The sequence below is a fragment of the Astyanax mexicanus genome, chromosome 3 (assembly GCF_023375975.1).
Source record: "Astyanax mexicanus isolate ESR-SI-001 chromosome 3, AstMex3_surface, whole genome shotgun sequence".
NCBI classification, from domain to species: domain Eukaryota; kingdom Metazoa; phylum Chordata; class Actinopteri; order Characiformes; family Acestrorhamphidae; genus Astyanax; species Astyanax mexicanus.
The window spans coordinates 36,525,447-36,550,583 of record NC_064410.1 but is presented as its reverse complement, the minus strand read 5'-3'; the positions used below and the strand labels follow the sequence as shown (position 1 = coordinate 36,550,583).

General features: G+C 42.1%; 1 protein-coding gene across 2 annotated transcripts in view; it reads right to left on the bottom strand.

Annotated features, from left to right (window-relative positions):
• Positions 1 to 25,137, bottom strand: part of jarid2b (jumonji, AT rich interactive domain 2b) — a 184,704-nt gene that overhangs the window by 37,378 nt on the left and 122,189 nt on the right. For both annotated transcript variants that reach the window (XM_022683099.2, XM_022683100.2), the window contains exon 4: positions 8,387 to 8,556. In XM_022683099.2, coding sequence (XP_022538820.1) covers positions 8,387 to 8,556 — 170 coding nt within the window. The remainder of the gene's footprint in view (positions 1 to 8,386; positions 8,557 to 25,137) is intronic.

Sequence of the window (25,137 nt, the reverse complement as noted above, 5' to 3'; positions counted from 1 at the left end):
AAGTGGTTAAAATGAATAAACCCCACTCCCCAATGGGTGTTCCACCTCCTGCAGGGTGTTCCACAGTCAGAATCCACGCAGGTTAACAGTGGCCGTGGGGTAATCGGGCGGGGTAAAGTGCAGTGCCGCTGAGCTAAGAGCTGTCAGGGTGAAGTGCCCCCTGTAGCACCTCCATCACACAGCATATGGTCATCCAGCGTAGCGGAGAAGAAGGACGGGGCGGACGGGGAGAGAGGGGGGCTTCAGTAGGAGCAGCAGGCAGAGAGGCTTTCAATTACATTGTCTCTGGGCCGCAATGGCGGACAGAGTTAGGGAGGATTACGGATTATATCTTCTATAATTTACATTCCTGAATGTCTGCAAATCCATTAACCCAGTTTGCCCTCAGCGCGAGGAAGCCGCCAAGCAAATTCAATCAGCCTGCAAACCCCCCGCACTCACACACACACACTCGCAGGCTAACAGCACACGTCAGTACGCTTAATTGAATTGAAATCAGCTATCTTTGTTCCTTTGCTGAGTAGTACATATATGCGTGCACACGGTCATGCACTCGCATGCATGAGGTTCGCGATTCCTCTTGACCAGAACTGGAGGACTACCAGCAGCATGTTCTCAAAGAGGTGAATGGGGGCACGCACTAGGGCTGCGCGATATATCGTTTAAGCCTTGTCTACATGACATGCGCATACGCCATAGTCACAACGCAGAACGTGCAATGTCACTTAAGGCAATTAAATCAAACACGTCATGTTGCAATGTTTTGATTCTTGACACAAGAAGTAGATACACAGCGCTGTCTCTGTGTCTGTGTGAGTGACAGGCTGCTGCTGCCTGAGAAGCGTAAGGGGAGGGGGGAGGGTGCAGGAGTAAACACGAAGTAACCTAATGGCCTCCTTCCATATGGTTGAGCACGTGCTTATAAACGCATGTCTGGAAAGCTGTGCACCTCAGTCCAGCACAGTTTTGCACAGATATTTCCAGTTACAGCTGAATTCACACTTTTAATCCCAGAAAAATGTACTTATTTACCTTTTAAAAAGCTATTTAAATGCCTGATTAAAGGGCCAATTACTGTTGTTTTGCTGTTTTCCTCTGATTTTGAGTGCTCACCTGTCAGAGGCGGAGCTGGTGACGTCATGGGCCCTAAACTGTTTAATATTGCGATATATTTTGTGTATATAATATCTACACATACATACACACGCCCATGTACGTTTGGTTTGAATAGCACCATCTATGAAGTATTGCAGTATGTCCCAATTATATGTAAGCAAACCCATAAAATATGTAATAAAATTTTACACATTATATATTTGCGTGAACAATATTGTCACAGCCTCTTTATTTCTGAAGTTGTGTAGACCTTTAACATTTCTTGATCCACAGTGTTATGTGTGTGCTGGAAACGCATCATGAAAGGCATTACCACCCACAGTGGACAGCTCAGTAAATGGTAATGATAGCGACTGGTGGCATCTGTCTAGGACAGTCCATGCAAAAAGCAGAAAAGTAATTCTAACCAAAATTACAACCACATTTCTTTTTTTTTCTTTTTTTTTTTTTAGCTTTCATTGGACATTGCAAAAGTCATGGGACAGCAACTATGAATGTATGTACGCATCTACAGCTCTGGAAAAAAAAATAAGAGACCACTTAATGATGTTTTTTCCTTGCTTTTACCAAATTGAAAACCTCTAGAAAATAATCAAGAGGAAGATGGATGATCACAAGCCATCAAACCAAGCTGAACTGCTTGACTTTTTTGCACCAGGAGTGGCATAAAGTTATCCAAAAGCAGTGTGAAAGACTGGTGGAGGAGAACATGGCAAGATGCATGAAAAATGTGATTAAAAAACAGGGTTATTCCATTAAATATTTCTGATTTCTGAACTTTTAAAACTTGGATATGAACTTGTTTTCTTTGCCTTATTTGAGGTCTGAAAGCTCTGCATCTTTTTGGTTATTTCTGATATTTTTCATTTTCAGCAGTAAATGCTCTAAATGACAATATTTTTATTGGGAATTAGGGAGAATGTTGTCTGAAGTTTTTAAAATAAAAAAAACTATGTTCATTTTACACAAACATAAACCTATAAATAGCACAATCAGAGAAACTGATTCAGAAACTGAAGTGCTTTCAATTTTTGTACAAAGCTCTATATGCAATACAAATTGCAGAGTAAAAAAAAACACAAACACATACACGTTACACTGGAGATCGTTGTGTTTACTCATTGACAGCCTTATCTGACCTTATCTACTCATTTCTGCTCTTTGAAATTTTGTGTGTGTGTGTGTGTGTGTGGGCAGAGATAAAGCAGAATCAAAAGATACTGAGTTGCAGACACCGCCAACAATGATCTCTTGTATGGTCTGGGTTCCATGTCTCCTGCATGCTGGGAGACCGTGTATTATATTTCGCCCAGCGAGAGAGCATGTGCACACATGCACACACACCCGCGCACACACACTCGCATACTGGAGCACATCCAAACGGATTTCTCCACGGATATAAACACCCATCAGAGCCGGGATTTAAAGTGGCATGTCGCACGTAAACAGAGCAGTGCAGAACAGCGCAGAGGAATTCCTGCTGTGTGTGGCTCACATTATGTTACATTGCATCAGAAAACGAATCCTCCCCGAGAGAGATTAAAAAATATTATTGCATGTTAAAGAAATAAAAATACAGCTCATTACACTGTACCCGCCTCTGTAGAGTAAACGCTGCAGACACAAGAACAAAGAAGAGGAAACTTCTCGCCGCCTTTCCGTGAGTATTTGTGACTATTCATTAGTTATAACATCACCAATCACTAATGCTACTACTGTCCACGGCCTACAGAGACCGGGAGAGTCCAAAAGAGACCCAGCGGCCCGTCTAAATTCTTTATGTTTGTCTGATAAGATAAACCTTTAGTTTGAAGTCAGCCAAACCTCTGCTGTTGAACAAATGACTGTTTGACCTTCACTGCCTTTACCCAGAATGGCATTGATCTTTTTCAGAGAGAGGGAAAAATATTTACCCACTTCTTACACGCTCTCTTTCTCTGAAAGATCAACAGCCAGCACTCCCAGAGACCAACCCTGGAGTGTTCATACACCCTGCCTCCCACACACCCACACACTCCTGCTCCCAAAATCCTCTGTAGACGAAAACAAGAAAGACGAGCTAAAATACGCTTCAGAAGCTCTCAAACAAGTTCTCTCTCACTTATTCTCATACAAGGGTGTACAAAAGCTTTAGGCGCCCCTAATGAAAATTTGTTACACTGAACAACAAAGAGTATAAAAGATGAACTTTATGCATTTCATAAAATGAATAAAGCAGAAAAAATGTTTTTTCAACATTTAAAGCAAAAATAACAGATATTTAGTTTTTTTTTTTTTCTCAATTGGCAGTAGAGCTAAAGAAACAGCTGTCTGGCACTCTTCTCTGCTGTTTCATTAATTCATGATGTAAGGTCAACCTAAGCTGCAGGTAAAAAGGCCCAAGCTCAATGTTTGTGCAGTTTACACAGTCTTTTTAAATGTGACAAACATCTGAAATTTATTTAAACAGTTCACACTTCTAAATGGAAGTGAAAGGACATAAGAACCTTTTGTCCTTGGAGCAAATTTGACGATTGAGCTCAAAGGTGAATAAATTCTGATTTGTTTGTCCAAACTAAGTCGCAGTAACTAATATGGTATATAATATGTATCGGATTCAAAACCACATATACATGCAAGTGTAAGCACAATTCATACTGATACAGGTCGGATGACACATCAGAATCACATCAAAAATAAAAGTGCCAGATCGCTGGTTCGAATCCTGGTCACGTAGCTTGCCATCAGCTGCCAGAGCCCTGAGAGAGCACAAATGGCCTTGCCATATGGGTGGGTAGATGACGTTCTCTCCTCACATCACTCCAAAAGGTGATGTCGCTCAGCACAAGGCGTCTGTGAGCTGATGTATCAGAACCGAGTCCTCCGAGTGCACTGTGATGCTACTCGGCAATGTTGCATCAGCAGCAGTTTAAAAAGAGGCGGTGGCTGACTTCACATGTATCAGAGCAGGCATGTGCTAGTCTTTACACTCCTGGTGTTGGGGCATCACTAGTGATAGGGGGAGTCCTAATGAGTGAGTTGGGTAACTGGCCTTGTAAATTGGGGGGAGAAAAAGGATAAATAAACAAACAACAACAAAAAGGACATAATCGCATCAAACATATGGGTCACACTGTGGACTCCAAACTACAAAGAATGTCTTGATTGCAAAGAACAAAGGTATGTTTGGGGTAAAAACAGTGCAGAATTACATGAAACAAACACCTCTCCAACTGATGGACGCATGAGGATGGATCAATCAAGCCACTGACTGCATCGTGCAGCCAATGGCATGGGGATTACTGCACCAGTAGAAGGAAAAATGGATTTAACTGAATACCAGTAAACTCTACAAACAACTACTTCAGGTTTGTAAAGAGAAAAAAAGAAATAAGCCGATAAAACATAGGTGGCATCAATAGCAGGAAAATATTCCACAACTACTTTAAAAAGCACAATCTGACGGTTGTGCCATGGCCATCACAGTCTCCAGACCTAAAGATCAGGGTATTTGATGCAGTACAGCTACAGTATAAGCCTTTTTTCCCTGTATTTTCTACAAAGACAACACACACAGACTCCTCATCTTCTATCTACAAAGCAATCGCCTAAGAATCCAGACTCTACCAGAAGATCTGCAGGGGTTCAGAAGCTTCTCACTCATCACACCACATTACTCACTTTCTCTATGTGTGCACATACACACACTCGAGACTTTCTCAGCCAGCAGGGAAACAGTGCAGTTCCAAAAGCATCAGGCAGGAATTCTATAGGGACAAATGTAAATATTTTGCCAGGGATTCAGTGATGTAGGAGGGCTTTAGCAAAGCAGGGAGGCCTGCAGATCTGTCACTGGACTACGGCTGGAGAGTAATAACTTAATTCCTGGAAGCTCAGCATGCTTTCAGGTTTTTAATTTCACATAAATCTTAGCAAAATCTGTGAAGGCATTACATAGTAGGGGATTGGTTTAGGGTTTAGCTCACACATTAAGGTTACAAAGAAGTCAAGAGAATAAATTCTGTGTATAGGCTTGCTCCTCAAGTGAATCTGAGTGAATAGGGGCTACATGATATTTAAAAAGAAAAAAAAAAAAAGACATTGCAGTTTACTTAGTTTTATCTGCAATATGTATTGTGATATTAAAAGATTCAGGACATTTTATCTTTTTGAATTCAATAATACAACATTTGATGATAAATATGACATCTATGCATTCAAGACCATGGCCGTTTCAAGGCATTTGGGGGCCAAAAGGAAAATGTACCCCTTTCTACTCTACCCTTGCTTGCCTTGTTGCCACAGGCCTGTTTCATAATCAAATAAAATAAATTATATTGGGCAGAGGATTTAATTGAAGCTGCCTTATGATGTTGCACAGTCCGCACACATTGCAACTATGTGACTATGTTGAAACAATCTACAGCTCTGGAATAAAAATAAGAGGCCACTTAAAAATTAGGAGTTTCTTTAATTTAACCTAATTTAAAACCTCTGGAGTATAATCAACAGGAAGATGGATGATCACAAGCCATCACTTTTTGCACTAGAACTAGCATAAAGTTATCCAAAAGCAGTGTGTAAGACTGGTGGAAAAGAGAACATGCCAAGATGCATAAAACTATGATTTAAAAAAAAACAGGGTTATTCTACCGAATATTGATTTCTGAACTCTTAAAACTTTATGAACATGTACTAGTTTTTTTTTTTCTTTTTTTTCAAGATCTGAAAGCTCTGCATCTTTTTTTTTTTTTTGGTTCTTTCAGCCATTTCTTAATTTCTGCAAATACGTAAATGCTCTAAATGACAATATTTTCATTTGGAATTTGGTAGAATGTTGTCTGTAGTTTATAGAATAAAACAAAAAGTTCATTTTACTCAAACATATACCTATAAATAGCAAAATCAGAGAAACTGATTCAGAAACTGAAGTGGTCTCAAGAGAATGGAAAAAAACAGCAAAGGAAGTTCTTGGACAATTTCTCTGCTGTGGTCTAATATTGAACTGCTCAGAACTGCTCACACACACACACACACACACACACACACACACACACACTTACGCAGGCCCAGCCCATCCCAGCACGCTCATTGCAGTTTATCATGCAGCCATAAAAGTGACAAAGGGTCGTTTGGCAGCTTCCCTTTGTATCGAACGTGTTTTCGTAATGCACTGATAAATGAAAAAGGCTGGCCCACAGTCATTTAACCTGATCTATCTTTCATAAAGCTGAGACCACTTATCAATTTATCAATAATAATTGAGAAAATGCTCTTTTCTCTCTCTCCATAAGCAAATCAAACAATGTGGTTGGTTCAAATAACTTTATTCAGTTTAACAATAGCAGAAAGGCCAGGCTCTGTATTTATTTCTTATTGTACTTTTAAGACTAGTTTTTAATTATATCTGAAGGTTGAGCCTCTGTCTCAGTCCTGATGTTGAATGTTTTGTCTGTGCTGTGGAGACTGGCTGGCTAGAAGGGGCCTGGCCTGGCCTGCACTGTGGCTTGTGTCGGGGAGGGAAGGGGAGGGGAGAGGGAGTGTAGTGCTTTATAATATAGTGTGGGTGTGTGTGTGTGAGACTGTTGGAGGGTGGATACACACCAGTTTTAAAACTCTGGCTCTCTCCAGTGGCTTTTTCCACACAGTCCCCAGAGAGTAGCACTGCACCCTGCTGACCACTGACACAGCCCTGTGGCACATTTATTTATAGATGATGCTCCCCTGCTGAGATCAGGCCTCTGTGAGTGTGTGTGTGTGCGCGCTTGTGTGTATGTGTGTGTGTCTGCGATTTCACTCCCACATCTCATGCAGTCTTAATGCCATTTTCATATGGGTCGTGCCCATGCAAAATGGAAGGGCATGTATCCGTATGAGAGCCTGTGTGTGTGAGTGTGTGTGTGTGTGTATGGGAGAGTGTGTTTTTATAGGGCAAAAATGATCCTGTAAAGTGCTTATTGCAAAAGCTCCATGTTTCATTTATAAACTAAATAAAGTATATATTTAAAAGCACTTCCTTTTGGTTAGCCTCTTTAAAAATCTGGGTCAGGTTAAGGGGTTAGACTCAGAAAGGACAAGTAGTTACATGTCTAATCTGTAAGTCAAATTATTTCTTAATTTAAATGCTGTACTAACATAATTGGGCTGGATAAATACATAATTTTTGTCATCGTTATTATAATGTGCTCATATGCAATAGTTATACAGCCATTTTCATTTTCCATGACAGAACTACTAGAGGTGGATTATATCTGGACAGTATCATTGATCTTTCATACACAAAAAAGGCATTTTAATGAAATTATATTAGGCGTTAGACATTATTTTTCTGACAATAAGGCACACCTAAAATCCTTTCACTTTCCCAAAAATCGTCAGCACGCCTTATAATTCAATGTGCCTTATGTAGGAATTCAACCTGTCAGGTTGTAAGGAGCAAAATTGTGTGGATTAAGATCCAGTGTTTGTTTGACGTTAAAAGAAAAGGTGTTGTTTACTAAGGCGCTTCCCCATTAGGAGGGAAAGATAGAGACACCCTTGCTTACTTCAATATAGGGACCCTTACTAATGTCGCTCAATGCACCCTATAATCCGGTGTATGAAAATAAAACAGAAAATAGACCTTCATTGATTGTGCGCCTTTTAATCCGGTGCACCTTAAAGTGCAAAAAAAATGGTAATTGACTTACGGTAAAATCTGGTGGAAATGACTGTACTTTTTTGTTTTATATTGCAGGATAAAATATTGATGTCAATTTTTAACAGAATCGTGCAGCCCCTTATTAGGTGTTTCAGACAGAAAATGTTAAGGTATTCCTGGTCAAATAACAGATATCTTAATAATGTTTAAGGTTTAAATTAGCAAATTTTATACAAAAATGTATATATTTAAAAAAAAATACAAATAAATATATTAGAATGGCACATGGCATGTATACATCCAAAACAGCATCTCAACCCTTTCAGATCCTGCATCTATTATAATAGACATCACGTATTTTCTTAATATTTAAATGTTTTGTTGCATGTAACACTATTTAAGATCAGAATAGACCACGAACCAGCCAATGAACAAGTTTATAAACTAATAAAACAGTAACTTGGCCCAGCCCACTGCACTGGAAAAACAGCAGTACTAGAGCCATTGAGGCAAAGTAACAGCTCATTTATACTAATTTAATGTGATTTAGAACACTTTTCAATAACGTATTTTAAACTGCACAGCCTCACTGAGCCAGTGAGAATAAAGGTTTGATGAATGGAGGGATGAGGAAACGTTGCGCTGACTTACCTCGGAGGCAGAGGAAGGTGAGGAAATCCTCGGTCTTGGGCTTTCTTCTGGAGAGGTCAATGATCTGTGCGGCTGGTGTGGGCAGTGAGGGGTCATTCAGCTTCACCGGAGTGCTGCTGGGAGAGTTCGGCTGAGACTGGGCAAACTTCCTCTGTGCTTGCAGTCTGGGTCTGTCAGAGAGAAAGAGAGAGATTTACGTTTACATCTAGTGACCAAGTGAACATCTACTGACAATGTACAGCACAGAACCTCTTTGCTAAGGAGTAATAGACTTGTCGGATGCATTTAAAAAAAAAATTAACCCTAGGTTACTCTTGTTCTTATATATAGGCTCAATGGGAGCCCAATGTTACATTACTGGGGTCCTACAATTACCCTACCTTTTCTATACAAGCACTTTGCTGTGGCCAGTTGTATTGCCAACCCAATCCCATAGTAAAAATGTGTAGGATGCTTTGGGCACACTATCAACATTCCAATCCCAAATGCAAACTCTGTAGGAATTGCATGAATATTTCAGATACATGGCATGGATCATCGTAGGACACCTTTAAGAACCTCTACAACTCTATGTTGCCATGCCATCTGCCATGATGTGTTGACCCTCGTTCATTATTACAGGCTCATTGAGAGCCCAACATTACATTATTGAGGTTTTCCCACTAGTGACCCCTTCCTTTTCTGAACAAACACTTTGGTGCTCTATTTCAACAGGGGTTGACAATGCTCTTCCCCATACTGTTGCCAACTTTAGAGATTGCTTTACAGACAGATAGATGCACTCAAATCCCAACTGCAAAATCTGTAGAAATTTTATGAATATTTGAGATGCATGGCATTGATCAATATAGGACACCTTTAGGAACCTCTACAACTCCATGCTGAGATGTCTGCTATGTTGCATTACATGTGTTACACCCAAATGTGTTTCACACAAGCGTAGCTTAATAAATATGACCAAGCGTTGTTCATAACCCTCACTTCTTTCTGGGTGCAACTATTTTTGCAGCAATTATTTTGACGATAAATGTAAAAACAGATAAAAGGAGACAAGGGCGAAAACATGAGAGACAACGTATGCAGAGCAAGGTCGAAACAAAGAAAGGGAGAAAGAGAGAGGGCAATGGATGATTACATACAGTAAAAAAACAAGGGAAAAAATAAAGAAGGGGTGAAACAGAGAGATAGCTATAGAAAGACCAGAGAAAGTGTATACAGAGAGTGAGAGAGAGAGAGGGTGAGAGGGATGGAGAGAGAGAGAGAGAAAGAGAGTGCACAGACAACATGGATTAAACACACGCTCACACACACACTCTCTCTCTCTCTCACACACACACACACACACACACACAAACACACACACACAGCCACACAGCCTGCTTTTGTGGCCACATTATAAAAACACTGTTTTCTGCAAATCCGCGCTTAGCAGCAGGTCTCAAATGACGCTGCCTGCAGCTATAAATTCCTCTCAAAGGATTTGCTCTTGTAATGGTAAAACTCCACTCTGGCCTTTATTGTTGCCGTGACTAATTCGGTCAATCTGGATCAGCCTGTGCCCGTGCTTCCTCCACGCAGACCTGCTCGCTCTAATTGTTATCGGAGCGGCGCTGGAGTGGAGCTCGGCTGGGTGTTACGGTACCGCTCGTTTCTCCGAGGCTGTGGATTCCTCTTATTCGGCTCCAGAGAGGCACCTGCCAGCTGCTGTCCGGCTGTAATTGCTGACTTCTGAGTCATGTTGAGGCTCCGAGATGTAATTAAGTTCTCCGATGCGCGCTGCCAGAACCTCCGCAGCAGCTGACGACTGATAAAAAGCACAAAAGGAGGAATCGTGCTGCCGACAAGACCTCCTCTTCTGATCTGCGACTCTGCTCTTTGCTCTGGATCTTCCACTCTGGGTTGTGTTTGACACTTTTCTCACCTGCTGTGATCCTTCTGTTGTAAAAGAGCTACCAGCATAATACGTGTAGAAGAAACCGGGCCACAAGACAGGAGCTGGACTGATGATTCACATATTTTATCATCAACCAACCACATCATACCAACCACAGTGGAACAATGGGCCAACCACACTGTACATAAACATGCCCTCTTAGATTCCAGACCATAATTTAACATCTCTGGTTTGCGCTTCACCAAATACTGATGCACATAATTTGGAAAACTGTTTTTGTGCCTTTTGATAACTAGAAAAAAGTATTTTCTAAAAAACTTTGTTTTAGGGGAATCACACTAATATACAGCCCTCAGTTCCTGAATCAGTTTATCAGATTTTGCTATTTATAGCTATATGTTTGAGTAAAATGAACATTGCTGGTTTTTCTATAAACTACAGATATTTCTGCCAAATAAAAATATTGTCATTTAGAGCATTTATTTGCAGAAAATGAGAAATGGTTGAAATAACAAAAAAGAAGCAGAGCTTTCAGACCTCAAATAATAAAAAGAAAACAAGTTTATATTTCATAAATTTGTAAGATTTTAAAAATCCATATTTGGTGGAATAACCCTGTTTTTAATCACAGTTTTCATGCATCTTGGCATGTTTTCCTCCACCAGTCTTACACACTGCTTTTGGATCACTTTATGCCTTTACTCCAGGTGCAAAAATTCAAGTAGTTCAGCTTGGTTTGATGGTTTGTTATCATCCATCTTCCTTTTGATTATTTTCCAGAGGTTTTCAATTTAGTAAAATCAAAGAAACTCATCATTTTTAAGTAGTTTTTTAATATATTTTTTTTCCAGAGCTGCATATTAGTATTGTATAAACATCATGATTATACATCATGACAACATTAGATTAACGCAAATATCTAAAATAATTTGTAATAATCTGTTTTCCTGTTAACTCTCGCTAAAATGCCACACATTTCAGCTCCATTTCATCACTTCACCGCCGATCACTCCTCTCAGCTCTGAAAGCGATTTGTGCCAAACACATTCTCCTCGCAGGAGAAACAGAGGGAAGAAAAAAAGATCAAGAGTCATCTCCTGCAGTACAAATTAATCTCACATTCAATCAGACGCCTGTTAGCGAGATCTTCTCCACAAAGCACAACAGCGGCGACAAAGACGAGACAGCAGCGCTAATCAATTGTGACCAGTGTTGTTTTCTCCAGACACATTGTTCCTCCTGGGCTGTTTTCTGCTCACGTGTCTCTGTATCTGAGGGAATGCGCTACGCTGCCTGCCAGAGCTACGTTTATTTCAACAAACCGGTATGAAATCATAGTGTGCCAAGGCCCGAATAAAGGAGAGCACTTTCCTGTCAAAAAGCCCAAAACGCCAAGCACTCTGAATCAGCCTTCAGTAACACAACGTGGCCCATAGCAAATCACATCAATTTACTCCTGATAGACAGCGCGCTGGAAATGGCTTCTCTGGAGAGCGGGTCATTGGGCGAGCGTGCCGAGAGAGACGGAGAGAATCTGTTCAGCTGTAGGACATGTGGGGTCAGAACAGCACCTGTTAATGAACAGCCAGGTTTCAGCCAGACAGCTTCAATACAGCATGCACACTTAGACTAGCACATAATCACACAGTGTGTTTGGAAAAGAGAACCGAAACCATAAAAAAAACACCTGCAAATATTCAACATCAGAGAACGACATGAAATATGCAAAGCCTATTTCCTGGACTGAGCGAACGGCGGGAAGTGTAGGTGCTGCTCAAAACTTACTGCACTACAGTTCTGCAAAAGAAAAACTGCTCACTCTGATGAGTAATAACACAAGTAAATCACTGCAAATGAGAGAGAGAGAGAGAGAGAGAGAAAGAAAGTGAGAGAAAATAAAAAGGGAGGAAGAGAAAATGAGAAAAAGAAAAGGGAGAGAGAGAGAGAGTACAAAATCTCTAATAGATAATTCATAAATCAGAAAAATTGAAAGGGGAGAATAAAGGAAGACTGAGAGCGAAGCGAGATTAAGCGTGCAAGAGAAAAACAAAGTGTGAGAGAAAGGGAAAGAGAGTGAGAGGGTTAAATACAGAAAGGTAAAGTGAAAGACAGCAAAAAAAAAATACATAGGAAGAATGCACAAAAGACAGACAGCGAGATGCAGAGAAAAAGAGACAGTGGAGAGAAAAAAGAGACAATGTAGACGGAAAAAAGTGTAAAGACAGAAAAAAAAGACAGTGAAGACAGAAAAAGAGACACAGAAGACTAAGAAAAAGAGACAGTGTACACAGGAAAAGAGAGACCGTATAGACAGAGAAAGACAGACAGCCAAAGGCAGAGTAAAGAGACAGTGGAGACCGAGAAAAAGACAACCAGTGGAGACATAGAACAGAAGAAAATAAGGACAGAGAAAAAAGAGACAGTGAAGACCAAGAAAACGACTGCCATTGAGAGGCAGAGCAAAAGACAGACAGCAAGAGACAAAGGAAGAAAGACAGTGAGACAAAAAAGACAAAGTGATACATATCACACGAGGCAGAGCGAGACAACTAGGGAGGGGACGAGTGAGACAGCAAGATAAAAAAGCAGAAGCAGACATAACACAGCAAGAAAGACAGAACAGAAAAGAAAGAAAGACAGAGCAAAAGAGACAGCTAGAAAGAGAGCAAAAAGAGCAAAAAAGACAATAAAAGACAGAACAATACAGGAAAGCTAGAAAGCATGCGATACAAAGCTACAAAGACAGATAGCAAGAGACAGAGCAAGAAAACTAGACAAAGAGAGAACAAGAAAGACAGATAGCAAGAGAGGGCGAGAGAGAGTAAAAGATCAATAGCAAGAGACAGAGTGAGAACGACAGTGAGTAAAAGACGGATAGCGAGGAACAGAGCAGGAAAGACGGATAGGTAACAAGAGACAGAGTGAAAAGGATGAATAACTAGAGATAGCAAGAGAGTGAGAAAGACAGATGGTGAAAGAGAGTAAAAAACAGATATGCAGGTGTAATTAAGCAAGTTAATGTGGTAATGTTGGTCACTAATGATGCCGAGAAAGGCTTGAACTGTGAATTCTTTAACAAAGTGCTGTTTTTTTATTCCCTTTCTTTTTTCCCCTCTGCTCAGCAGCAATGTATTAAATATTTTATTATTATATTCTTCTAAACAGACCAACAGTGAATAAATTACATGAGACGAATGGTTCACAAAACCATCCAGGCCTTTGACCTCCAGCTCATCTGGAGCACGGCAGGTTTGACAGAGTCACGCTCTCCCACACACACCTCTATCCTTTAACTCCTCTCCGGTCCAAAGTCATGTTCTTTCACTGAGCCAGGGCAGAAAAAGCAGATCCCTGGCTAACACTCACGCCAGGCCAGGAGCTTGTCCCTAGCACTAGCCAACTAACGGACACCACAGCCAAACTCTCTAAAGCTCAGGCTGCATTTCCTCCCCCTGAAACCAGATACAGCCCTGAGCGAGAGACATTAGCTTACCAGCAGTGGAATAGGGTATACAGTAAATTAGGGGATGCACAGACTATCTATCTGAGTAATAAATTAAATATGCAACGTTGTGGGCTGCAATCGGGTAGCCAACAAATATTTAAATCATTTACAGTTAGCAGAAATATCCTGAAATCTGTTTTCTGTCCCAATATTCTTTACTACACCAAATTTAACTCTACTACTGGCAGCTGTGAAGGACAGATCAGGCAGTAGAACCACTGATTAAGATTAAATACAGCTACTTCACTAACATGCAAAACAAGGAGTATCAAACTAGTATCATGTCCCATGATTTTTGTCATCTGTAACGGAAGCTAAACTACGATGCACTGACCTGCAGGAGTGCAGGACTTTCTAAATTGAATGTGAATGTGCTTTCCGTCAGCTGCTTGTTTGTTTGCTTGCTTTGTTGACATATTCCTGACCATGAGCATGAGCAAGCAGGCCAGTGTTTGACCTCACTCACAAGATAACACCTCAAAACATATACAGGTGTGGGCATTCCCAAGCCACACGCAAGTTAAAAAGTTAATGTTACTGTAATTACTACACTGCATCACAGAGCAGCTGAACATGCTTAAAGAAAATCACTGTAAAAATGAAGAGATCACTTTTTTAGAGCATTATTTTGCAGAAAATGAGAAATGGCTGAAATAACAAAAAAGATGCAGAGCTTTCAGACCTCAAATAATGCAAAGAAAACAATGTTATATTCATAAAGTTTTAACTGGTGAAATAACCCTGTTTTTTAATCACAGTTTTCATGCATCTTGGCATGTTCTCCTCCACCAGTCTTACACACTGCTTTTGGATAACTTTATGCCACTCCTGGTGCAAAAAATCAAGCAGTTCAGCTTGGTTTGATGGCTTGTGATCATCCATCTTCCTTTTAATTATATTCTAGAGGTTTTCAATTTGGTAAAATCAAAGAAACTCATAATTTTTAAGTGATCTGCATTTAGATGTCATTTAGATGCTATAGTAAGAATGAAGCCATTTAAGCTCTCTGAGACTCCTAGCCATGGCTGCAGTGGCACAACCTGGAATCATACCTACAACCATTTATGAATCTATAAATCTATATTGGTGAATCCTCTAATTCTAACATTGCAAGCTAATTCCCTAGTCAGATCAATGAATCACAACACATTCTTATATCCCCACTGGTCAATTTCTTAATTGTCATTCACTGCGCTCCCACATCATACAGAGGAAGCAAAGGAAGAAACAGAGTCAGAGAGACTTGCAGCTGAGGGGGGAGAAGGAGGAGGAGGAGGGTGAGGCTAAATATGAGCCGAAGAAAGAACAGCAGATTCTGGGCTGGTGACAGGCAGAGGAATGTGGACAAATGGAGGGGAGAAGAGACACTCCCTCAGGGACACAACAGTGGCTATATTTCAGAGCAGATTAAACACTGACTGACACTTTATCAGAATGTCAGAGAGGAGTTTTGAGGGAACACATTTCAGAAGTCCAAGCCAATGTGAAACAAATGGTCCCCACAAGCTCCCTCCTAAATCACATAACAATCCAGCAAAAAGCCAAGCACCTTTATAAAACTGCAGATTTCAACAGGATTTGTGACTCAAGTTCAAGGAGCTTTAATCTAATTTGAAGTTCAAGTCCAAGGAGCGACTTGGACTTGAAAGAACTTGCGCCTCTCCTGGCTTCCCTTGGAAACAAATAAGAAGAACAACAGGGCAGAACCTTTCAAAGAAGACAAAGCAGCTAAATAAGGGCTAATTAAAGTTGGGCTGACTACAATTGAGGGAGAAAAAGGGCCCCAACCACAAGCCATAAGCACTGTCAGGGTTCAAAGGCTCAGTCTAGACTGGTGCAAAAAATAAATAAATAAAAGAACAAAGAATGACGGCCCACTTTTATTGGACCTTTCATTGTATGCGTTTTCCTTTTAAGGACGTAAAAATCATTTGTATGGTAACCAAGCCTACAGTAGCATTACAAAAAAAGAGGACAAATGACAGACAAAAAAGAGTGAGTACTGAACGATGACAACTGAGCATAGTACACCTTCTGTGTCTTTCAGTTGAACGGCTATTACCCTACACATTACAACCAAAACCACATTAACCACCTAATTCAACAAAGCACTCACAGAAGTTTGCATGTTCCAATGTGGAACTAATACTGCAAAGAACAATGCAAGTGGAGTGCAAGTGGTCTACACTGTTTAGTAAAAGTAAAAGTTTGTATTTTTGGTAGTTGGTATGCCTGCACTGCTCTGTTCTGCAGTAGACCACAAAGTAAGGAATGCAAAGTAGGGTAATATGCTGTTCATTAACCAATCAGAGTTGCTGCACTCTGCTTCGCAGTGACAAATTCACATTAGTTACATTTCTAGGGAATTGTGCACCAGGCTACAGTGTAGGTTTCACCGCTACATTTATGGTACATGTAGGCTACATTGTAGATTCGATGCAGAAGCCCTAACAAGTAATATACTGTTCAGCCCCAGATGACACAAAGACCCTCTCTGGCCTCTCCACAAACGTACTAGATGTAAACACTGACTGTGCAGAGTGTATTGAAAGCAGATGGAGAGAGAAGGAGACAAGGACCCAGGGAGTCCAAACAGAGCCTTAGAAAAGCAAAGCAGGCAAAATGAAACATGAGCTTCCCAGGGAGCACCCCCTTTCTAGTGCTTCATCACTTTGGCCATTTTTGAAAAATGAAGCGCCTGGACAGGGCCGACGACACTGACGTACTTGCTGAAGGGCAGCTATGACTCTACACAGCGAGCGGTGCTTTCTTTTTTGGCCTGATTCAAAGGGCTCGAGAAATATAAACCATTCAAACACAGTGTGCGCTCAGATTAGTGGTGCGCTCCTTTGTCTCAGCGTGCAGTCAGCAGATAAGGTCAGCAAAATGCAAGGATCCTATATACGTGGATCCACATGTCAATGTCTCCAATGTCTGATTCAACTACAAACCTTAAATTAGCTTCTTAGTAGTTCACCAATAATTTATAGCAGCTTTTGAAAAATAAGCCTTAAGATTTACAGTGATAATATGTCTGCAGCTTAAGGGCTTTTAAAGCCTTCCCTGACTTCTCGAGAACAATGGAACACTCCAAAGGCGGAGTATTTGCTCTGGCTTTGCTCAGACTGAATATGGTCATAAATCACATTTGTTAAAAGGAGGGGGTAGGAGGGGGGGTGACTCCTCCTTGACCACATCCTCCACTCCTCTCCTCTATCACCCACTCGGGCTCAGAGCGGAACTAAAAAGGGGCAAGAGGGAGGGGGCAAGGGACTGGGCTGCTCCGCTTTGGGCATCCCACTTCCGCAGTAGCCTCGCTTACTTCCATCCTGTACAGGAGATCCTGCAACACAATAAGCCCCATGGAGCTTCCTGACCCATGTGGTCCTTAATGGGCCAGATATGGGCTCTCTGACAATCGTGTGGTGGTTTAATGAGAGGCCAGGGCCATGCATTATTCAACACTGATAAAACCCACAATGGCCTGAGATCATCACGGGGAGGGCAGGACGCCGATCCCGTTACCATGCCTGTCCCGGAGACTGAAGACAGGAGCGCTGTGTGAAAAAAAGCAAAGGCAGATCGGGTCCCATTCAGAAGGCAGGAAGGGAACACATCTCCACATCTCTGGCACCAGTCCCCTTTTCCCACTGCAGCTGGTATAAATGGAAGCAGAGCACATTTTCGAGTTTCTACAGACGCAAGTCTCCTTTTCCAATCACTCTAACTTAACTTGCTTTGACCTGGAGATGAGGGAATGGACCCAAAGATGCAAAAATGGCTGAAGCTGGTGAGATTATTAAAAGAAATGGTGGGGAGAAAACTACTAATGAGAGAAAGAAAAGGGAAATATGCAGAAAGAAAGATGGAAATGATGGAAGGATCCTTTCAGAATGAGAGAAAGTGAGAGCGAGAGGAAAGAGACAGGGAGAGGGGGAGAGTAGTGAGCACCTGCGGATTACTGCAGGATGTCCCCATTCATCCCAGTATAATCCCCCTCCTCAGCCTTCAAAGCACTGCTGCTCTGATGTTCCATGTGGGGCTGTTCTGTGTCATTGATTAGCTTTCAGAGTGGCAGCAGCAGAAAAGAAGCGGCCCTGCACCACCGGAAAGCTGCAGCAGCGCAGCCTGGATTCCTCCAGCTAAATGAAGGGTGGGAGCAAGGTGCAGGGAGGAGGGGGAACATGCGAGAATGCTTTTGTAACCTTCGCATTACCTTGTTTTACAAGCAACAGCTGCCACAATCCGCCGAGAGGCAATTCACTGCATGCACTCATGTTCATCAGCAAACAACGCAGAGCTTCATACTTGCAAGTGTTAATGAAGACACACACATGTAGAGGTGAAACAGAGGTGGAATCGGTTCGATTCAGGTCACAGCGGAAATTTGGCACACATCTGCATTTTGTTACATGCAACACATGTTGAATGCCTTGCTTTGTTAACTAGTTACTTGCAAGAGAGTGCCACAGTGATCTCTTTATCCAGAGGCAATTTTTCCAGAGTCAAAGCTTAAGATCATGCCCAACCTTGCAAAGCAAAGGAACTTGGTTAGAAAAAAAGTCGGCCAGCTTAGAGAGCGAAGGACGTAACCTCTTTTGTCACTCTTACCAGAGATGCTAATGTAAAGTGACAGCTTGTGGGCTGAGCTGAAGAAAGTGGTGACTCCTCACGTGAGAACCCAAGACTGAAAGATCTGAAGATTTCTGAAAAGAACAATAGACTTGGAGCACTTCAGGTTCTAGATTTCTTTCATTGAGCCAACACTGGATAAGAGGATTTAAGCCTGTGATCCTAACAAAATAGAAGGTGCCAAAGTACTTAACACAAAAGGTGCCAATTATTGTGGCACCTGAACAGGAAGAGAAGACTGTGGGTTTGTCAGTGAGCCAGGTCACTGCAAAACCTTCAGTAACATAATCTCACTCTAGAGCTTTGAGGCTCGCAGCGTGAAGACAAACAAACAAGCAATTCAGGACTGGGGCCTGCGATTTTGCCAAACAGTGCGAGTGTGCTTGTCTGTCGTTAGCTGAGGTTAATGCTTGTCTAAAAGAGCACCAGAGAGGGGTGAGGAAAAGGGGGAAGGGGGCTTCAACAAACAAAAGCTTGGCTACGGCGCCAGGAGTAAACAGGGCAACCCCCCTCTACTCTTGCCCTGGGGTCAGCACCCCCTCCACATTTACGCAGTATCAAAGCATTCCTCATCTGCAGGAGTCACTCCTAATCTCAGCGGCAGAGCCGACTCCACTCCGGATCAGACAAGAGGAGCAGGGGTGAGGCACGGAGGGAGGGAGAGAGAGATGAATGAATGGAGGGGAGAGATGGATGAAGCGATGAAGAGCAGGGTAGGCGCTGATAGACCCTGGGGGTGCAGCTATTTGAGATTTACCGTGGGAGGGGTGGGGAGGGCTTTTAAACTCTTTGTGGGGAAACACTGAATCGAGCAGCCCTTTTCTTCCCCATCACGGGAATATTAACACCGCTCGTGCAGCCCGTAAAGCTAAAGAGATAGTCACCAGTGGAAAACAAAATCTGTACTGAGTCAGCCCCGATCTGTCACTAACATCATCGAGACTCTCTGCCAAGAATCTGCTGGAAATAAATTCTGCAGAAAGCTACTGTGCAGCCACAGAGTGGAAGTAAGGAACCTCATGATATATCTTTCAACAAACAATCTGTCAGGAATAATGAGACATGACAAGCAAAAACAAATCTATATTTCCGTGAGACATCCAAAATGACAAATGACCAGTTGAGGCATACATCAGAGACGTTTCGCAGGCTTAAGGCACCACTTCAACATCTACGTTTGAGTCAATTCTTTCTTAAACAAGGACATCTGACATTGACGCAGATTCCTTACACAGTTGTCACTGTCTTCTATTCTGTGGCAGAAGAGTACACACAAATCAGAATCAGCTAGAATCCAAACAGTCTGGACTACGCATTAACACTCCACGGAAAAAAACTGACATTCATTTACACTCCTTGTCAGTCCAAGCAGAAAAGTCATCAAGTTAATCACAAAGATTACTCGCAGGACATTAATGACCAAGTTGTCTTAGATTATTCGGTCACAGAATCTCTGTTCACAGCTACTGGCAATTGTTCCCTCTCTGTCTCTCTCTCAAAGCAAAACAACTCCAGATGGGCCACATGTTCCTGATAAACTCTCCCAGCAGTGCCTGCCAGTATGCAGCAGCTGGCTCTGTGGGTGCAGCGTACAGCCAGCAGCACACGAGCAGAGCAGCCCAGTGCCCAGGGTACACTGTGCCTTAGCGGTACATTGGGTCAGCAGAGATGGTAACCCCAACACTACACAGAGCAAGCAGGGGTAAGGCCAATGTGGCACTGGGTCAGCAGGTGGCAATCCCAAACCAACGTGGGAAAAAAAAGTCCTGCAGTGAGCTAGAACTCAGTAGGGATGGTAAGCCCAACATCACATTCAACAGATGGTAACTCAAATGGACCAAGAGGCAATCACAACACTACAATGGAAAGAAAAGCTTCATCACTATACTCGATCAACAGGTGGTAACCTTAAGGCTAAACTGCCTGTACTTTCTGTTATGTGCAATGGCTATAACAATGTCTATGACAATGGCTGCCTTGTGTGTTCTCCAACTGCTTGGTGCATTATTATTGTGCACATCCACAAAAATGTACGTAATGCCTACACAAAGTGCAGTTCACAAAAATATTCAAGAGGCAGTGCAGGCACTCAGCGGTCTCAGAAGGGCAGAAAGTTTTGAACAGCAGCTTCCAGCACCTGTATTAGATGTCCCTGCCAATGTAGAGAGTGGACACCTCTATTGGAGGCCTCCGGTGTCACAGTTAGCACAACTATGTGAATTGTTCCAATCACAGCATAGTTGGCTGTCTACGTAAAGGTATGGCCAAACAACAAGCATTTCCCTATCCAAACTTTGCACTATATGGAGTGAGTAGGTGGAAACCTCAACACACTGGGATTTCCATTGGGATGCTAACACAACAATGCACTGGGTGGCATTCCCAACACTTTAATGGGTCAGCAGGTGGTAACCCCAACAGTGCATTTGATGACAACCTTAACACTTTACATGGCCAAGAGGATTGAGAAATCAATCTTAAACCAATGTGGTGTTGTGGTTGCCATCTAGTACAACAGGTGGAAACCCAAACATTCCACCTAGAGGCAATTCCTACACTGGGTCAGAAAGTGGTAAATGGACTTACTGAACCTTTTGACCTTAAGCATCACTTGTCTATATCAGTAAATTAGCAGAAACTAACCATAACATTACACTGGATGACAACCCCCCACAGTGCAATGTGTCAGCACATGGTAAATCCAGTATTGCACTGGGTCAGCAGGATGAGTAACACTAACACCAACACTGAACCTGCTCCAAACTATCATTCATGTAACAGTCAGCGCTGCAATGCATATACCTTGTAGGTACAGATGTTACTGCTTGCAATGTATCTGATCCCAGAAATAGCCTTGGCAGCACAAATCCAACAGCAGAAGGAGCCAGCTAGGCCAGAGCTGCTGAGAGGAAATAGGAATAGACATTGCTCCCTGATGTAGTAATGACAAGCAAGAAAGCCAGTCTGAGCTCCTGCCTGGAAATAAATGAGTGTGATTTTAACGCCAGTCCCTGGAGAGAACTACACCGCAGAGAAGTACACTTAGTGTAAACACAGGCACTCGATCTGAGGCGTTTATTGCTTTTCTGTCTGCCTGAGAGTGCACTGTGGCCCAGACCAACAGAGATAGCCATGCACTGAGGTGACCTTTGACCCCTGACCTCACTGCCCAACCCCCATCACCACCACATATCAGGTCATCAGTCAGGTGAACACAAAGACAAAAGATCAGAGAGGTCAGCAGGAAGCAAATGTAACTGAGTCCCCAGGGATCACTCTCAAACACTTACTCTCATTGAATATCTCTGCTGTACGAAGCAATTTTTCCTATACATGTCCCTGAAGCGAGAACAAAAATAGCTCATCCACTAGAGTTTCTTTTTACTGGTGGCTGTGAAGATGGTTATTCATACTTATGTACTCGCTCGGGCAAGGTCAGGATGCTGCACCGATCGCACTGAAACTGCCCTTTTGTGTGCAATCTTAAATTCTTAAAATCTTAAAAACAGCAGACAATAACAACAGGTGCAGTGTGAAATTGCTTATTGAGGGAAAGTAACACACAAGTCAGTAGTCTCACAGTAGTAGTAGAAGTCAAACAAGGTTTACCGCCAAGACAGCTCATAGGCTATTTTCCTGGCAGGAGGGGTTATGTTAGGTAGTGTTCAGATATGTTTTAAATCCAATAAGCAATACGAATTTAAACAACGTTCCAGGATTGGTTTAAGAGAAAATGTGATTTATAGTAGATGGTATACAGATTTGGCATCTGTCTTGATGGTACAGTTTGCAGTCCAGTACTAAATGGCTGATTGAAAGGGAAGTCTGGCAGGTTTCACTTTGTGGAGAGTCTTCTTCTCTTAACAAAAAGAAGTGTGTCAACCTGGTATGTCTAATCTAACATCTAGTATAGTGTATATGACCTGATCCCATCTGCTATGTATCATTCTGCTATGTATATTGGGGTTGATCTTGTGTAGTTTATTGGATGTTTATCTGTCCCATTCGGCCTGCCATCTGTTCATTACATAGGAAACCAATAATGGTCTAGCATCAGTTGGCAGGGTCTTGCACACAGTAGCCATTAGCCCAGTAGCTTTCTTCTCAGCCTGGTCTGCCCGCTCATTCAACCCAATCACAGAAGCCTAAAGTTTTGAAAGAGGGAGACAGTGCACATTCAAAGCACACTTGTAGGTTAGTTTTAAAAGACTTTAAAATTATTGGGTTCACAAGAACCTGGGTGTTTTAGTCATGGTCTATATGATTACAGTAAGCCAGCTAGGCCAGAGCTGCTGAGAGGAAACAGGCTGACTGGGTGACTGAACAATTTACTGACTTACTGTCCCTTTAAGGTTCGGGCAAACATGTTGAGAAGCTAAATACTTTTGAGGGAACTAACTTGAACAAGGGACACCCTGAACAAAGAACAACTGATTTTTAGCTTAAATATGCAATTATTATATAATAATTTAGCTGAGATGGTCAAATAATTTAATCTATATTTCGGTAGCTGATGTAGTGTTGCCAAATCCTCACAAAATCATGCAACCCTTTGTTCAACATTTAGAATGCAATACGAATGCAATAGGCTGTATAACCCCATTAAAATCAGCAGAGAAATCTGCTCAGAGAACTGAATGTCTTTTTTTTTTTTTTATCCGATCTGATTTACAATCCTATTGGTAGGTTTCAAGGTCTCTTGTGGTGGAAGCAAAGTAAAGGCAGTAAAATTTGCCACTAACTGGATATTCCTCCCAATCTCAGCCCAGTACAGAGGGAATCAGATGCATCAGAGCTAGCTAACACTGCAAACAGTATATGTTGAGAAGCAATGCACAAAACATTACAGAAGCCCTGCACAATGATGCATTACCAAGTTTGCCTGGGTAGCTTAACAAGGCATCCACCCCCAACTTTGATTGGTATCTCAAACACTCTTCAGTCCATCTCGAACACACAGCATTCAGCTTTAACCTAATTTGCCTGAATTTTTTTAAAGGCTTAAAAGCTAATCTAAGCCTGTCTGTTGCATAATGCAAATCGAGGGTATCACTGAGGCTGATTAACTGAGATAAAAGAACAAGAGATAAAGAAACCCAAGAGAGAGAGAGAAAAAAAAAAGAGCATGAACGAAGGTGCCAGAGTGAGTCAGACCAATACCCCTATAAAGACCCTGGCTCTATCCCCTGTCCCCTCTTAAGACGTCCATCACTCTTTTTATAGGCCTGAGACTCAACAGGCTGTGCAGTTTAACGATGCAGCAGGCCACCAGAGCTCAGACAGGTGCTGTTAAACTGGCACAGGGCCAGACAGGGTGACCACATGATCCCTACAACTGCTGAGCCTAGTCTTTGGACACACAAAAAAAGCTAATAGTTACAAGAGCATGGAAAGAAGAGCTAGGATGTTGGGTGTAATGTAGGGCCATGATAGAACAACAGAAGTGTAGAGGAACGATTATGGCATTCTTGCAATTATCACCAATTGTGGACAATGCTTGTCTTGTTTTTTTTCCAGACAAATTGATTATTAGCCTAAGTTTGCATTCTAACCAACTGCACAAAGGCATCAAGGTGGCTTTGGGTATAATGCCCGTCGCACATTTCAAGGGACCTGGGACTTTGGGTTCAAATTATGCTCTGGTCAACGTCTGTGAGGCCCTGGCAAGTTTCTTTTGGGAAATCCTAGTCTGGCAACTTTTCCATTAGGTCTTCCTGTTTTGGACACAATGACTGCAGGTAGGTTCTGGGCCCACCGCAATCCTGATCAGGAGGAATTCGATCAGAAGATGGATGACCGGACTGATGTGAAATGTGCAGGGCCAACAATGTGTTGCTGCGTGCACATACTTGGCTCGTGTACATTATTTACTTTGTGAAGTTCTAACACAATTCATTATTTGCCCAATCATCAGCTGATTGCATGGAAGTAGCACCCCCAAAGGAGACTCCAGCACAGGCAGAAAGAAGAACAATTGGTTTATGGTAGTGCATGCTCTGTATTGTTTCTGCCACATGCGCAAATACCTTTATAGACTGAGGTATAGACTGTGCCAAGTCATCTCTCACCAGCCACCACCGCAGTGGGAGGAATCACACTTTCAAATTGCATAGAGCCTTACTGAGTCACGCATTCAGTTCTATCTGTGCATTGAACAAAGAAAACATACTCCTTCCCTTTGTTGAAAGACTCCCTCTCTCTGCATCTTCTGCCAAAGGAGACGGGCTCTCCTATCTGTAGTGCTTGCTTGCATGACTGGATACATCAGCTATACACACCATTAGAAAGCCCACACAAACACAATGCACACCGTTAAGAAAGCCCACACAAACATGCCATTACAAAGGTCACACAAACAGTCAGGCAAAATTAACTTAAATAACCTGTGTTTTTTAAAAGCAAACAGCAAGCAAACACAATGTGTTCACAGTCAACCAGTTCTCAGTCCAAATTTCAAACCAAACCTGTAGTGAATACTGGTCATAACCTGGATAATCAAATCTGACAATCACAAGAGCACATCACTATCTCCCCTCCAGTCAACTGCTCTACTTTCCATCAAAGCAGAATCGGGCATATTGAGTATTCACCTGCGAGGAAATTCTCTAGGCTGAGAGAACATTCCTGCCCTGTGAGTCAGCAGGTCTTTGGAGCCAGCCTCGGTACCTGATCCTCCACTACTCACGCTAACCCTCGCCGCCCCTCCTCATAGGCCCGCCG